Genomic DNA, 14,916 nt, shown 5'->3' with positions numbered 1-14,916 from the left:
CCCCAGATGTTTACAGACTGTTGTAAAGAGAAAAGGGGATGTCTCACAGTGGTTAACATGGCCTTGTCCCAACTTTTTTGAGATGTGTTGTTGTCATGAAATTTAAAATCACCTAATTTTTCTCTTTAAATGATACATTTTCTCAGTTTAAACATTTGATATGTCATCTATGTTCTATTCTGAATAAAATATGGAATTTTGAAACTTCCACATCATTGCATTCCATTTTTATTTACAATTTGTACTTTGTCCCAACTTTTTTGGAATCGGGGTTGTAAAAACCCGGAAGGCAAATATAAGAAAATACACTATATTGCCAAAAGTATTCGCTCACCTGCCTTGACTCACATATGAGCTTAAGTGACATCCCATTCCTAATCCATAGGGTTCAATATGATGTCGGTCCACCCTTTGCAGCTAGAACAGCTTCAACTCTTCTGGGAAGGCTGTCCACAAGGTTTAGGAGTGTGTTTATGGGAATTTTTGACCATTCTTCCAGAAGCGCATTTGTGAGGTCACACACTGATGTTGGACGAGAAGGCCTGGCTCTCAGTCTCCGCTCTAATTCATCCCAAAGGTGTTCTATCGGGTTGAGGTCAGGACTCTGTGCAGGCCAGTCAAGTTCATCCACACCAGACTCTGTCATCCATGTCTTCATGGACCTTGCTTTGTGCACTGGTGCACAGTTATGTTGGAAGAGGAAGGGGCCAGCTCCAAACTGTAAAAACAAACACTCTGCATGCCTAGATGCTTGATTTTATACACCTGTGGCCATGGAAGTGATTGGAACACCTGATTCCGATAATTTGGATGGGTGAGCAGATACTTTTGGCAATATAGTGTACGTGACACCACATTAAAATACATGACGGTACTGTTCCGTCCCGTACCGGGTTATGGGAGGTGTGCATTGTTCATGGTTTATGCCCTCCGTTCATGACTACATAGGTTCCGCTCAAAACTGGTGAAAACATGGGCCGCTTCGCGACCTGGCACCAAGGTTCAAAAGATCCTGAATGGAACCTGTTCAAGAACCCGTTCCCTGTTGGTCAAAAGGGGATATGAGCAGCAACGAGGGATGGAAGTAGACTTGTGGAAAACCAAAAGGGCCATAAATACAAAGCACTCCCTTGTACACATCTAGCATATCCACATATATTAAGATCAGCTCAGTGCACACATGCTATTCTTAGATTATAGCCTGTAAAATGTGGACCCAGTTAATGTGTCATTTATAGGCGCATGTCTCTTTGTGTTGCTTTAATATATTGACCCCTTTGGCCTACCATACAGAACGCGCCTCTCAGGCTCTACAGGGTACTGGAATATCAGACTGGAGAAAGTACCAGTCGTGTCTCGGATTAAAAGGACTTGTCTGCTATACACACACACACACCTGTTTGGAGAAAGGAAAACTCTCAGACAGCACAGGACTCTTGTTATCCTTCAAAGCTCTAAGAGCTGACATACTCATCTGACAGCACAATAAAATCAGGATAAAATGAAGATTCTTGCTTTCCTGCCAGCACTATTATTCCTGTTAATCCAGAGTAAGTAAAATGACTTTTCACCCATCTGCTCTTCCTCAGGCTTTGACAATGGAATTAACTTGTACTTCTACTTAGGAAGTGACTGATTGTGTAGCCTGATCAGAAAAAAAAAACAAAAAAACATTCTTGAAAGGACATCCCCCCTACTTAAAATGCATTTCACTTATTCACATGAACTTATAATTATAGACTAATTATAGATCTTTTTTAAAATGTAATATGTAAAAATACATGTTTTTCTGGAGAATTGTGTGTTTCTAAAGATGGAGTTTTTACCTACAGCTATTCAGAGCTGGGGAGAAAAATAATTCCATTAATGAATAATTGATAGCAAATAAATCATTGTTACAAATAAATGCTTAAATAAACGTTAATTAGCCGACAGGAAAAGTTGAACTGTTTTGGGATGGGATCAATAAACTATGGGACAATATCATAATAGATTACTGCACTCACAGACTTTCATAATACACAACATTAATTGATCCCAAACAATTTGTGTAGAATTTACAAAATATTTGCTGCATTACTATAAAAGGAAAAAAATAATAAATGGCACATCATTAATGGATGAATAGCCAGTGGCCAGTTGTTGTAGGGATGTTGAATTTTCCATGTGAGGGATCATTTACACTGACTGTGATTTTCCAACTGGAAAATAAACCCCTCGGAAATGATAAGCAACAAAACATTTTAAAAAATTATGGTCCTGGTCAATCAGTAAAGGCATCAAACTGAGAACTTATCGCTATTGCAGTACATGTTGGTAATAAAGAACCTCACAGGAGGGAAAAACTACAAAGCCAGTTTGTAGTGCCAGAGGCAGTGTCAGGGCTCGCAGTGTAATCAGCTATAGTTGAGTTGTAATTTATAATCCATCGGAAATTTAACAGTCAACACACTGAATGTGTTCATCTGGTCTGAGACCCTTTAGATATCCATGAGTTTATGTAGTTATTAAGCTCAGCAAGTTCAACAGTGATGTTTATGATGTACTTGATGAGGCTTTCTTCTGCTTTGTTGCCTTTAGAAATAGAGTTTCTCTGTTCTGTGAACTTGAAATTTATGATATCGAACACAAGGACACAAGCGTGTGTTTTTGCTTATGCTCCCCAGTTGATTCAGATCTATGTGACAAAGACAAACTATTGCGAACTGTTGGCTGCTTGTGCGTGTGTGTGTGTGTAAAGGTGGGGCTCTCTGTACCAGAGCCACCCGTGTAAGCCAGCTGTTCCCTCTAACAAGTGCAGAATTACATGCACACAGAGATCCTTTGTTTTCTTTCTCTGTCATTCTTTCTTACCACTTGCCAAGTGACTTACATGAGAACATTTATAACGTGCCATGAAATGATCTCCCTCTGTCTAATGATGAACCAACAGATGCAATATCTAAAACATTATTTAGGGTTGCAGAGTGATGTGGCAAGTAGTGCTGCCGTCTCACAGGTCCACTGTGTGGAGTTTCACGTGTTTCCCCCATGTTTGTGTCCTGTAAAGATGCCAGGACATGGATTGGCTGCAGTAAATTGCTCCTAGATGTGAACGTGTGTGTGTGTGTGCGCATGATGCCCTGTGATGGACTGGCATCCCATCCAAAGTGTATTCCCACCTCATGTTTTGCATGAAGCGTGACCCTGACTCAGATAACATGATTATTAAGATGAATGAATGAATAAAAATCAGTTTATTTAAATAAACAGAATTATAGCTTCTTCCTTTATATAGTGTTATAGCTTTAACTCTGTCCTTATCATTTACTGTAAGTCGCTTTGAGTGTTTTTTTGGACAAAATGAGTTAGCATCTACTGTGTGTTGGCTGTTACAGTTTCATCAGGAATGTTAAGCAGAAGTGTGGACAGCATGTCCCACTTGTCCTCACCATGTTTTTATCTCCTTTTATGTCAAAGTGTCCATGTGAATGGCTGCCATCCACCTGATTGCCTCGTACAAAAACTTTATTTCTTACTTTCCTCCTCTAAGTCCTGTGTTCTGGCCGGGTTGTTATAGTAGAGGTCAGAAGGAAAGTGAATTGATAAGATGCCTGCTGCAAGGCCATGTCTGACAAAGCTGTACTGATAAAATGTTTTGGGAGCAGAGTTTAAGCTTAGTGTGGAGTAAACTGGTCCTGCGTTAATCCAAAATAAAGGACAATTGTACAGGACAGTAAGTATCTCAGAGGAACAACTACACAGATCCAGAGATAAATTGGTGCGGTTGGTCTCTGCAAAGTGTATATACTACACAAGTGCAAAACTCACTCAATAATGAAAGTTATCACACTTTATTGCTTCCAAGTGGAAATTTTTGTAGCCAATTCACATTACTGGCAATTTGTCCTGTCTGGCTTCATGTCATGCTGCATCACAACATCCTGTAGCTGATTATTTTGCAGTGACAGCACATCCTGAATTTATTATCCATCCATCCATTATCTGTAGCCACTTATCCTGTACAGGGTCACAGGCAAGCTGGAGCCTGTCCCAGCTGACTATGGGTGAGAGGCGGGGTACACCCTGGACAAGTCGCCAGGTCATCGCAGGGCTGACACATAGAGACAAACAACCATTAACACCTACAGTCAATTTAGAGCTACCAATTAGCCTAACCTGCATGTCTTTGGACTGTGGGGGAAACTGGAGCACCCAGAGGAAACCCACGCGGACACGGGGAGAACATGCAAACTCCACACAGAAGGCCCTCGTCAGCCACTGGGTTCAAACCCAGAACCTTCTTGTTGTGAGGCGACAGTGCTAACCACTACACCACCCTCTGTAAGTTCCTTAATAGATAAACTTCACCTCATGCTGTGTAGATTGTTTCTCATCTCATTATCTCTAGCCGCTTTATCCTTCTACAGGGTCGCAGGCAAGCTGGAGCCTATCCCAGCTGACTACGGGCGAAAGGCGGGGTACACCCTGGACAAGTCGCCAGGTCATCACAGGGCTGACACATAGACACAGACAACCATTCACACTCACATTCACACCTACGCTCAATTTAGAGCCACCAGTTAACCTAACCTGCATGTCTTTGGACTGTGGGGGAAACCGGAGCACCCGGAGGAAACCCACGCGGACACGGGGAGAACATGCAAACTCCACACAGAAAGGCCCTCGCCGGCCCCGGGGCTCGAACCCAGGACCTTCTTGCTGTGAGGCAACAGCGCTAACCACTACACCACCGTGCCGTCCGTGATGGGTTGTTTATTTATTTATTTTTTACTAGTCCTTGATGTTGGCCAAACTTTTTGAAAGCCCACACAGAAAAGATCAGGAAAATGGAAGATGGTCAGATAACAAGGATCATATTCACATCACTTACTTCAAGAAATATTTGATAAAGTTTTATTATACTGCAAGTGGGCCTAGTGGGTAGCGTAGTAGGAAAAATCTTTATTCAGAAGACCTACGTCATACAATGTACATATAGTAGGGCTCTGGAAAAATTGGAATATATATATAAAATTAAAAACTACACTTAAGTAAACAGTTAGTAAGTCATTCTAATAAATAATATAATAAAAAGACAACATAACAAAAAAATAACATCAATAAAATAAATATATGGGGGAAAAAAGAACAAAGCCTATTTATTTACGATGAAGGAACTTTTCCCTGCTCTTTGAAATTTATTAACAGTTGACAGCGATTGAATGTAAAGAGTTTCAGCTGTGCAGACATGAGATTTGAGATCTTAAGAGACCCCCAGTTTGTGTTGGATTTAACCATTCGCAGCATATTTTTATTGTGCGTATTGTACTTGTGGAAATCTGTGCTTTTAGAGAAACTTGATGCATCTTCAGATACTTTGTTATACATGTAAACACAGCAATGGAGTTCTCCTCGTTGAGATGCATCCAGCCACTTGAGTTATTTGAGTTCGTCAGTAGAGGAGGACCACGTTGATCGATTCAGGATTAATTTGGCCACTTTGTTATCAAGTACTTGGAGCGAGTTCATTAACGTTTTATTGTCCTTATCACCCCAGACAATGGGCGCATAACCAAATAGAGAGACTATTAATGTCATGACATCGAGTTTCCTTACAAACAAATGCAACAGATGTTGTAGCCGCTTTAAAACTCCAAGCCGTTGTGCAACCTTAGAGTGTAGCATTTCAACATGATCGTGTCATGTGAGATGTTGGTTAATGACTATACTGAGATATTTGAACTCTGTAACATTTTCAAGTTCATCTTGTTCCACCAATAGCTGCACATCTTGAAAGTTTCTCAACTTTGTCCTGCTAACTGATAATCATGAATTTAGATTTTTTTTCACATTCAAACTAAGCTTAGGATTCTGTAACCATGAAGAGACAGACTGAAAATCTTGGTTAAGCTTGCATTGTAGATCAACAGGTGAAATCTCAGAGCAGTAAAAGGCCATGTCATCAACAAACATTGTTATCTTGGAAAACTGGAGAGTAGACTCTATCCCATTGATGTAGATTCAAAAGAATAACAGGCCAAGAATGCTACCCTGTGGTACTCCAATAGACACTTTAGCTTTGGATGAGATGGTATTGCCACACACAGTACACTCTCATTAAGTGTACTGAAGTTTGAAAATTCACTTGCACACGGATTTGAGCTGAAGTATTATAAGCAATATCCTGAATATCCGCCTCTTGAAACAGTGGAAACAAACATTTCAAACAAGACCAATTTGTGAAGGTTTGCTGGCATAGGTTGATGTACTTGTCCTTTCCCATACGAATATCAAGTATCACAGTCATCGCATTGCACTGCTTTTTGATTTTTACGGCAGCCATTCAAACATAGACCACATAGATCTGTGATGGGGCCAGGATTAAGGCTCACATCACCAGCAAGAAGTACCAGCAAAGCAACGAGCATGATATTTACTAGCTTGAGTCCTACTTTGGCTTTTAAAAATGGCGGCAGTCCAGCAATGACCGAACAAGTACGATACCATCCAGGATAGACTTTCACATCTAATCCACTACTTATTATCAAAGTAGTGGCATTCTGAAGACCACCTTTAGGCTTTAGAGATATAAGAAAAATTGAAACCAGCAAAAAAAATTAAAAACAATGAAGATCTCAAGAGCATATGTCTAACCGCCATATTGTGCTAACACTTCCAGTTAGCACAGGTACTCCAGCCATAACTGTGCTAACTTCCATGTCCACCCCTTGACCATCATAAAAATGGTACCTACTGCCATCTGGCAAGGCACACCGCAATACAGATGTGAGTAGGGAGTCAAACTCTTGCCATTACCAGAGGACCATCCCCTGCTGTAACCCCAGCTATGTAATAAGCGAGAGGCCGAGGGCTATTGCTGGGTTTCACGTGACATCACATCCACCTCATTAGTTATTCAAAACTTTAGCTGGTGGTCTACCAAAGCTCAGTTGACAAAGTGTTTGTATGAAGAAGGTCCATTGCTCTCATGAAAAATGCCTTGTTTTAGGTTGTTCAACTCGATCAAACAGTGAAGCTGATAAAAAGTTTCTTCAGGGTTCTCTGTGAACTAATAAAAAAGGGTGAACAAACGCAGGATTTCACAAAAAGATGTCGAGAAAGGTGGCTTTTGAACCTCTCACTGAAATCGAAGGGAGCCGAGTCGAAGCATGCCCGAGTTTGCAGTGATCACTTGGTGAAAGGTGTGTATCTCCCTCTGAGCTCTGTCCTTAGTGTTTTCCAAGTACTTTTCTTGCTATGTGTCGTTATTTTATGTTACTTTTTTTTAGTCACGAAGCGCTAAAGTCCCCAGCTGTTTCTTTGTTTACGCCTCACAAAGTCCATATGCATGAAGGTCGCGGCAAAATTCTTACCCAGCCATACAGTTACAATGCGCCGTGATCACTTCTCCATCTTGTTTAACTAAGATCCAGGTCTTTAAAGGGGTTTCTGATGATCTTTGTGAATGATTTACGTGAGAGATAAGAGTGAGCACAAGTGAGAATCAAGTTAACTGTTGTTTGTTTACACTTCAGCTTGCAGCGCGTTGTTGTAAAGACGTGAATGAAAAGCTTAAAAAAAACCATACTTACACGGGCAAAAACAATACAGGATTCATTGGGCAGCGACTTGATCCCAAGGTCCTTTACCCAGCCACATACAAAAAAAGCTGTAAGCCTCCATACTCTTCCACACTTTCATCTGTTTTGCGGTGTAGAAGGACGTCTACAACACCAGATAGTTCGAGATGTCGGGGAACTCGACTGAAGGACAGTTTTCGAGATCGTATGACGAATCCTTCTTTCCCAGACTGTAGGAGTCGATTCCATTGCACATCGCAATCTTCTGAATGTATCTAAAGCGAGCAGTGGCTTCTAGATTACCGACATACTCTGATAAGTTATCGCTAGTTGTTTGCACTATGGCAGCCGTTTAGACCACCAGCTATTTCCCTTCTGGTAAAACTGCAAAGAAAAGTCACGCCACTGAAACCCAGCAATAGAAACAGAGATCAGCACCGCCCACTGTGCCTTAAGGGCTTGGTAAGTACTGGGACGGGAGACTTCCTGGGAAGACCAAGCCCTGGCATGGGAGATACTTTAACTTTTTTAAAGTTTAATTACATGTTCAATCAAAAGTCATTTTATTATTCCATTTAGAATAAGAATTACAGCTAAACATTACTAGATTTGATATAATACTTTCCTACACTCACTTTCCTATGTGAATGACGCATACCAGAGGTGGGGACTTGAGACTTGGGGACTTGGACTCGAGTCGACTCGAGTCACTGTTTTCATGACTTGTGACTTGACTTGACAAAACATGAAAATACTTGAGACTTGACTCGGACTTGGAAGTTTAAGACTCGGGACTTGACTTGACTTGACACACGATGACTTGAGTGACTTGAGTGTTATTTCCATCGTGTTTTTATTGTGAAAATAAAATGTAATATGCACATACTTCAGTAATTTTGATTGCACTGCCGTTGCGTTGTCACCACCCTGTCCATCAGGCACGCTCTCTGCGTGGGCTATATACCGGCACGCCCAATGCCACGATGTGTTCACAGATTTCACATCATATCATCATGTCAGCCATCCCAAGAGTCATCACTTTCGGCTTCAAGGGCTACTGCCTAGAAGGTAAACGACGAACGGCGCAGTGCAAGATTTGCAACGTGACGATTTCTGACAGCCAGGCCACGACCTCCAATTTCGTCCGGCATTTGAAGATCCATTCTGCCCAGTAAGTGTTTATTAATGTGTTGTTATTTGGTGATAGCAGCTAAACTCCTCGTTTAGCCAATGTTAGCCACGAGAGTGAGCGGTAGGAGGATTTTAGCCGTTGCAGATGTAGCTAGGGATTCAGTTTATTATTGTGAAATTCTTATGTGAATGCTGGTAAGCAATGTAGTTACCTCAAGTTTAATGATATTGTATATCAGTAGTAGTAAGTTGATTGTGCACTTTGCAGTCGTGATGCTGAATAACATAAGCAGCTTCCTACCCTGTTGTTCTGTTTCAGGGTTAAGCTAATGGTCAGCTTGTGAACATGTACACGTTCATGAGCAGTACAAATTTGTGTAAGTGTGTTCGTGTACATTAGCCAGACTGTCCATAGGGCATAGAGGCAGGGGAGTTTATCATAGCCGTTTGAAATAGCAGTGCAGCAACCTGCACATTTTTTTCGTCACACTACCCGATCAAGAAAGAAAAGAAAACTCCGTCCCACTGCCTATCATGCACTATTGAAAAAAGCGCCACAATTTGGATTCCCCGGCATGCCACTCGCTGTTTGAATACAGGCTAGCAGCAATACTAAACTCTGCAAAATAGGCTGACTGTGCGCGGGAGTCTCGGTTCCCGCTGTAACACAGTGTTACGAAAATAAATTGTGCAGTCATCCAAACCATGCATTTACATTTAGTATATCAGGCTACCAGGCCGCCAAAACAATGGTTTGAATGACTACAATTTAGAGAGCACAACTCTGTAACTGAACAGGTGCATTGGATATTTCCCAGTGAGGTCATTTAAAAAGTCTCTGGGTAATTGTTCAAGGAAAGATGAATCCCGCGCGCTGTCCTTTCCGTATTGTTCCCGAAACGTTGCACTTGTGGTAAGGAGGACAGTGCGTTAGCCACGACCGAAACGTTGTGAGCAAAGTTCCTGTGGAAAGGAATGCGCGGGATGCATATTTCATTTAACATTTATTTTCGTAACAATCTATTATAGCGGGAACCAAGACTCCCGCGCCAAAGTCGTTCTATATGTCCCCGCTCCGCACAGGCTGAGGCAGCCTCGGAGAGGGAGAGAGCGAGAGAGCGCTTTTGCACACACCTCTGTAGCTTGTCATATGGGGTATGATGATGTCACTTTTGCACGGGCGAACAGGTCTTCTTTTTGAGACCTAAATTATGTCTGACACATTTCTCTATCCTTTGTTTGTTTGTTTTTTTACTGGCGCAAACATACATCGAAGTCACTTCAGGTTTCTCCACGTGTATCTTATTAATAATAATCATCTCATGTGACGTGATTAGAGATTGGAGGAGCTCATGCCCCTGTTAACCCAAGGTGTCGTCCTACCCTCTTTTAACTACGCACATAACAGAATGCCAATTCTCTGTTTATTTTTCTTGTTGGCTGATGACAATGTGAGAAACTTAGTTGGCTTTCAATCTTGCAATCAATTTTGCCATCAATAAATAACTTTGTGACATTATTACTGTTTTGTTTTATGTATTTTACAGAACATGAGTATTTAAAATGCAAATATTTAACAGGTTGGGCACATGTGCCAGGGATGTTTACTGACATTTACTTATGTATTGCCTTTTCAATGTATTAAATTCATATTCTGCTGCTAAAATTACGCCAATACGCCTAAGGTGACTTGACTTATTATAGGACTTAGCCTGTGACTTGACTTGACTTGCCCAAGACAAAAAAGACTTGGGACTTACAGGTTAAGACTTGAGACTTACTTGAGACTTGCACATGTGTGACTTGGTCCCATCTCTGACGCATACTATGTATGAATACTAAAGATATCCTTGACGGTACAGCCCTTTTGTTCTAAGAATGATGAATTTGTTGCCTTCCTATTTACTGAAAAATTCCTTCCAGCAGTGACACTGACATTTGTACCTACTTGTCATCACAAATAAGGAAGTGATACTGAAATCCGGAGCAGGAAACACCACTTGATACATGAATTTGAAGTGTGACATTGCTACTGAAGGTTAGCCCTTGATAGAAATAGGGAGCTCTTACAGTTTCCTAACGGGAAGCTGCTTTTCTGAAATAGATTGAGCTATGAATCAGACAACCAGCAATCAGGGATTCTAAGTTTCCTATTTGATTAGATTTCCGATGTCCGTAAACAAGGCTCTTTTCCTTTAGCGTGACTGTAGGTCAGTGTGATGCTAAAGCAATGTTTCATAGTATGAGATTAAGCTCAGCTGAATATCTGCATCTTTTTTTTTAACACATTACCCCGACTCACCTACATTAGTATTTCTTATGTTCTTAATTACACAGGGTGCTTGCGCAAGTCTTGAAAGTCTTAAAAAGTATGGAATTTTGAAATGCTGTTTTCCAGACCTTGAAAAGTCTTGGATTTTGTGAGAAAGTCTTAATAAAGTATGGAAAAAAAATCTCAAAGACACAGATGCTCAAAGACGCACAATATTGTGAAATAAGAAACAGGAAGGGTGTAAAAACTATGATTTCGCTAACCGGTCACGTACCCAGACAGCAAATTAGGTCTTGCTGACGTTGGGGCAACAGGTGCCGCCCGACATGGTGCATTGGTGAGATGTATTATGGAGATCGGTAGCTAATTGGCAAGATATCGGGAAGATGTTGGCATTAGAATGGTGGCCGAACATGAGCCAACGTACACCCGACATAACCGTGACCTATGCGGCTCATGAGTCAACGTACACCCGACATAACTGTGACCTATGCGGCTCATGAGTCAACGTACACCCGACATAACCGTGACCTATGCGGCTCATGAGTCAACGTACACCCGACATAACCGTGACCTATGCGGCTCATGAGCCAACGTGCACCCGACATAACCGTGACCTATGCGGCTCATGAGTCAACGTACACCCGACATAACCGTGACCTATGCGGCTCATGAGTCAGCGTACACCCGACATAACCGTGACCTATGCGGCTCATGAGTCAACGTACACCCGACATAACCGTGACCTATGCGGCTCATGAGTCAACGTACACCCGACATAACCGTGACCTATGCAGTGCAATCCTACTAGAGCGGGGAAAGCATTCGGGCGCCTCGCTCTCCCATTGACTTAACACTGAAACAGCTGACGGCATTGCTGGAAACACCGCAGCACGTTTGAAAATCAGCCCTTCCAAAGTTAAGTCAACGGGAGGGAGGCATCTGAATGCTTTTCTCTGCTCTAGTAGGATCCCACCGTTATATTAGGTGTTATTGATTTTGTTTAGGCTGCATGATGCACAGATGCACTAAACTGTACTGGTATACTTTGTATCGATACAGTTATACCACTTTCGTACCGGTATAAGTGTGAACACAGCATATGGCTAATAAGTTTTTGTGTTATCTTTTTAACACTTTCTGAAAGCAACAATTAGTTAAACATAAGTCCATCTGCAACATTTGTTCTCATAAGTTACAATCAATCAGGTTTCTCCACGTGTATCTTATTAATAATAATCATCTCATGTGACGTGATTAGAGATTGGAGGAGCTCATGCCCCTGTTAACCCAAGGTGTCGTCCTACCCTCTTTTAACTACGCACATAACAGAATGCCAATTCTCTGTTTATTTTTCTTGTTGGCTGATGACAATGTGAGAAACTTAGTTGGCTTTCAATCTTGCAATCAATTTTGCCATCAATAAATAACTTTGTGACATTATTACTGTTTTGTTTTATGTATTTTACAGAACATGAGTATTTAAAATGCAAATATTTAACAGGTTGGGCACATGTGCCAGGGATGTTTACTGACATTTACTTATGTATTGCCTTTTCAATGTATTAAATTCATATTCTGCTGCTAAAATTACGCCAATACGCCTAAGGTGACTTGACTTATTATAGGACTTGACTTGACTTGACTTGACATAGCCTGTGACTTGACTTGACTTGCCCAAGACAAAAAAGACTTGGGACTTACAGGTTAAGACTTGAGACTTACTTGAGACTTGCACATGTGTGACTTGGTCCCATCTCTGACGCATACTATGTATGAATACTAAAGATATCCTTGACGGTACAGCCCTTTTGTTCTAAGAATGATGAATTTGTTGCCTTCCTATTTACTGAAAAATTCCTTCCAACAGTGACACTGACATTTGTACCTACTTGTCATCACAAATAAGGAAGTGATACTGAAATCCGGAGCAGGAAACACCACTTGATACATGAATTTGAAGTGTGACATTGCTACTGAAGGTTAGCCCTTGATAGCCAGAAAGAAATAGGGAGCTCTTACAGTTTCCTAACGGGAAGCTGCTTTTCTGAAATAGATTGAGCTATGAATCAGACAACCAGCAATCAGGGATTCTAAGTTTCCTATTTGATTAGATTTCCGATGTCCGTAAACAAGGCTCTTTTCCTTTAGCGTGACTGTAGGTCAGTGTGATGCTAAAGCAATGTTTCATAGTATGAGATTAAGCTCAGCTGAATATCTGCATCTTTTTTTTTAACACATTACCCCGACTCACCTACATTAGTATTTCTTATGTTCTTAATTACACAGGGTGCTTGCGCAAGTCTTGAAAGTCTTAAAAAGTATGGAATTTTGAAATGCTGTTTTCCAGACCTTGAAAAGTCTTGGATTTTGTGAGAAAGTCTTAATAAAGTATGGAAAAAAAATCTCAAAGACACAGATGCTCAAAGACGCACAATATTGTGAAATAAGAAACAGGAAGGGTGTAAAAACTATGATTTCGCTAACCGGTCACGTACCCAGACAGCAAATTAGGTCTTGCTGACGTTGGGGCAACAGGTGCCGCCCGACATGGTGCATTGGTGAGATGTATTATGGAGATCGGTAGCTAATTGGCAAGATATCGGGAAGATGTTGGCATTAGAATGGTGGCCGAACATGAGCCAACGTACACCCGACATAACCGTGACCTATGCGGCTCATGAGTCAACGTACACCCGACATAACTGTGACCTATGCGGCTCATGAGTCAGCGTACACCCGACATAACCGTGACCTATGCGGCTCATGAGCCAACGTGCACCCGACATAACCGTGACCTATGCGGCTCATGAGCCAACGTGCACCCGACATAACCGTGACCTATGCGGCTCATGAGTCAACGTACACCCGACATAACCGTGACCTATGCGGCTCATGAGTCAACGTACACCCGACATAACCGTGACCTATGCGGCTCATGAGTCAACGTACACCCGACATAACCGTGACCTATGCGGCTCATGAGCCAACGTGCACCCGACATAACTGTGACCTATGCGGCTCATGAGCCAACGTGCACCCGACATAACTGTGACCTATGCAGTGCAATCCTACTAGAGCGGGGAAAGCATTCGGGCGCCTCGCTCTCCCATTGACTTAACACTGAAACAGCTGACGGCATTGCTGGAAACACCGCAGCACGTTTGAAAATCAGCCCTTCCAAAGTTAAGTCAACGGGAGGGAGGCATCTGAATGCTTTTCTCTGCTCTAGTAGGATCCCACCGTTATATTAGGTATTATTGATTTTGTTTAGGCTGCATGATGCACAGATGCACTAAACTGTACCGGTATACTTTGTATCGATACAGTTATACCACTTTCATACCGGTATAAGTGTGAACACAGCATATGCCTAATAAGTTTTTGTGTTATCTTTTTAACACTTTCTGAAAGCAACAATGAGTTAAACATAAGTCCATCTGCAACATTTGTTCTCATAAGTTACAATCAAGTAGGCTAAGGTCTGAGATAGCCTAGGACACTGCCATACATAACATAAGGTTAAAATAAAATTGGAAACCTAATGTTAAGCAAACGAAGTTGCGCACAGAAGAGAAGGGAAAAGGCAGCTGGAAAAGCTGCTGCAAGTTAAATCTAGGGAAGATATTTCCCTATCTTGAGGTGCTCGCAATGTGGACATGTAGCCTGAAATAAGTGACTTCGCTGAATGGAAGGACAAGTGAACTTCTAAGGGTGAGTTACAGACCGCTTTCCTCTATGTAATCAAGTAGGCTAATGTTATTGTGGAGTCGAGTCAAGATAGCCTTACTGCAGCATCTGTCGCTGCTTGATATACGTACAGTATGAGGATAGCGATTGTGCCCACGTTTCGTGTTGCGTGTTTGATAGCTGCTATTTGCTTGTGTTGGTGCATGTTGATGAAACATTTAGTAGTGCGCATAGGCTGTCCATGCTCACCATGGCTATACA

General features: G+C 41.7%; 1 protein-coding gene across 1 annotated transcript in view; it reads left to right on the top strand.

The window, feature by feature from the left end:
- The first annotated feature begins 1,341 nt into the window (after positions 1 to 1,341).
- The window catches only part of jam2a (junctional adhesion molecule 2a), a 36,723-nt gene continuing 23,148 nt past the window's right edge, over positions 1,342 to 14,916 (top strand). Inside the window, exon 1 of the mRNA XM_060899473.1 lies at positions 1,342 to 1,550. Within this exon, the coding sequence (XP_060755456.1) occupies positions 1,502 to 1,550 (49 nt within the window). The 5' untranslated portion in view covers positions 1,342 to 1,501. The remainder of the gene's footprint in view (positions 1,551 to 14,916) is intronic.

Source organism: Neoarius graeffei, chromosome 18 (genome assembly GCF_027579695.1).
Source record: "Neoarius graeffei isolate fNeoGra1 chromosome 18, fNeoGra1.pri, whole genome shotgun sequence".
Taxonomy (NCBI): Eukaryota; Metazoa; Chordata; class Actinopteri; order Siluriformes; family Ariidae; genus Neoarius; species Neoarius graeffei.
Note: the sequence above shows the minus strand (reverse complement) of the source record. Positions and strands in the feature narration are given on the sequence as shown.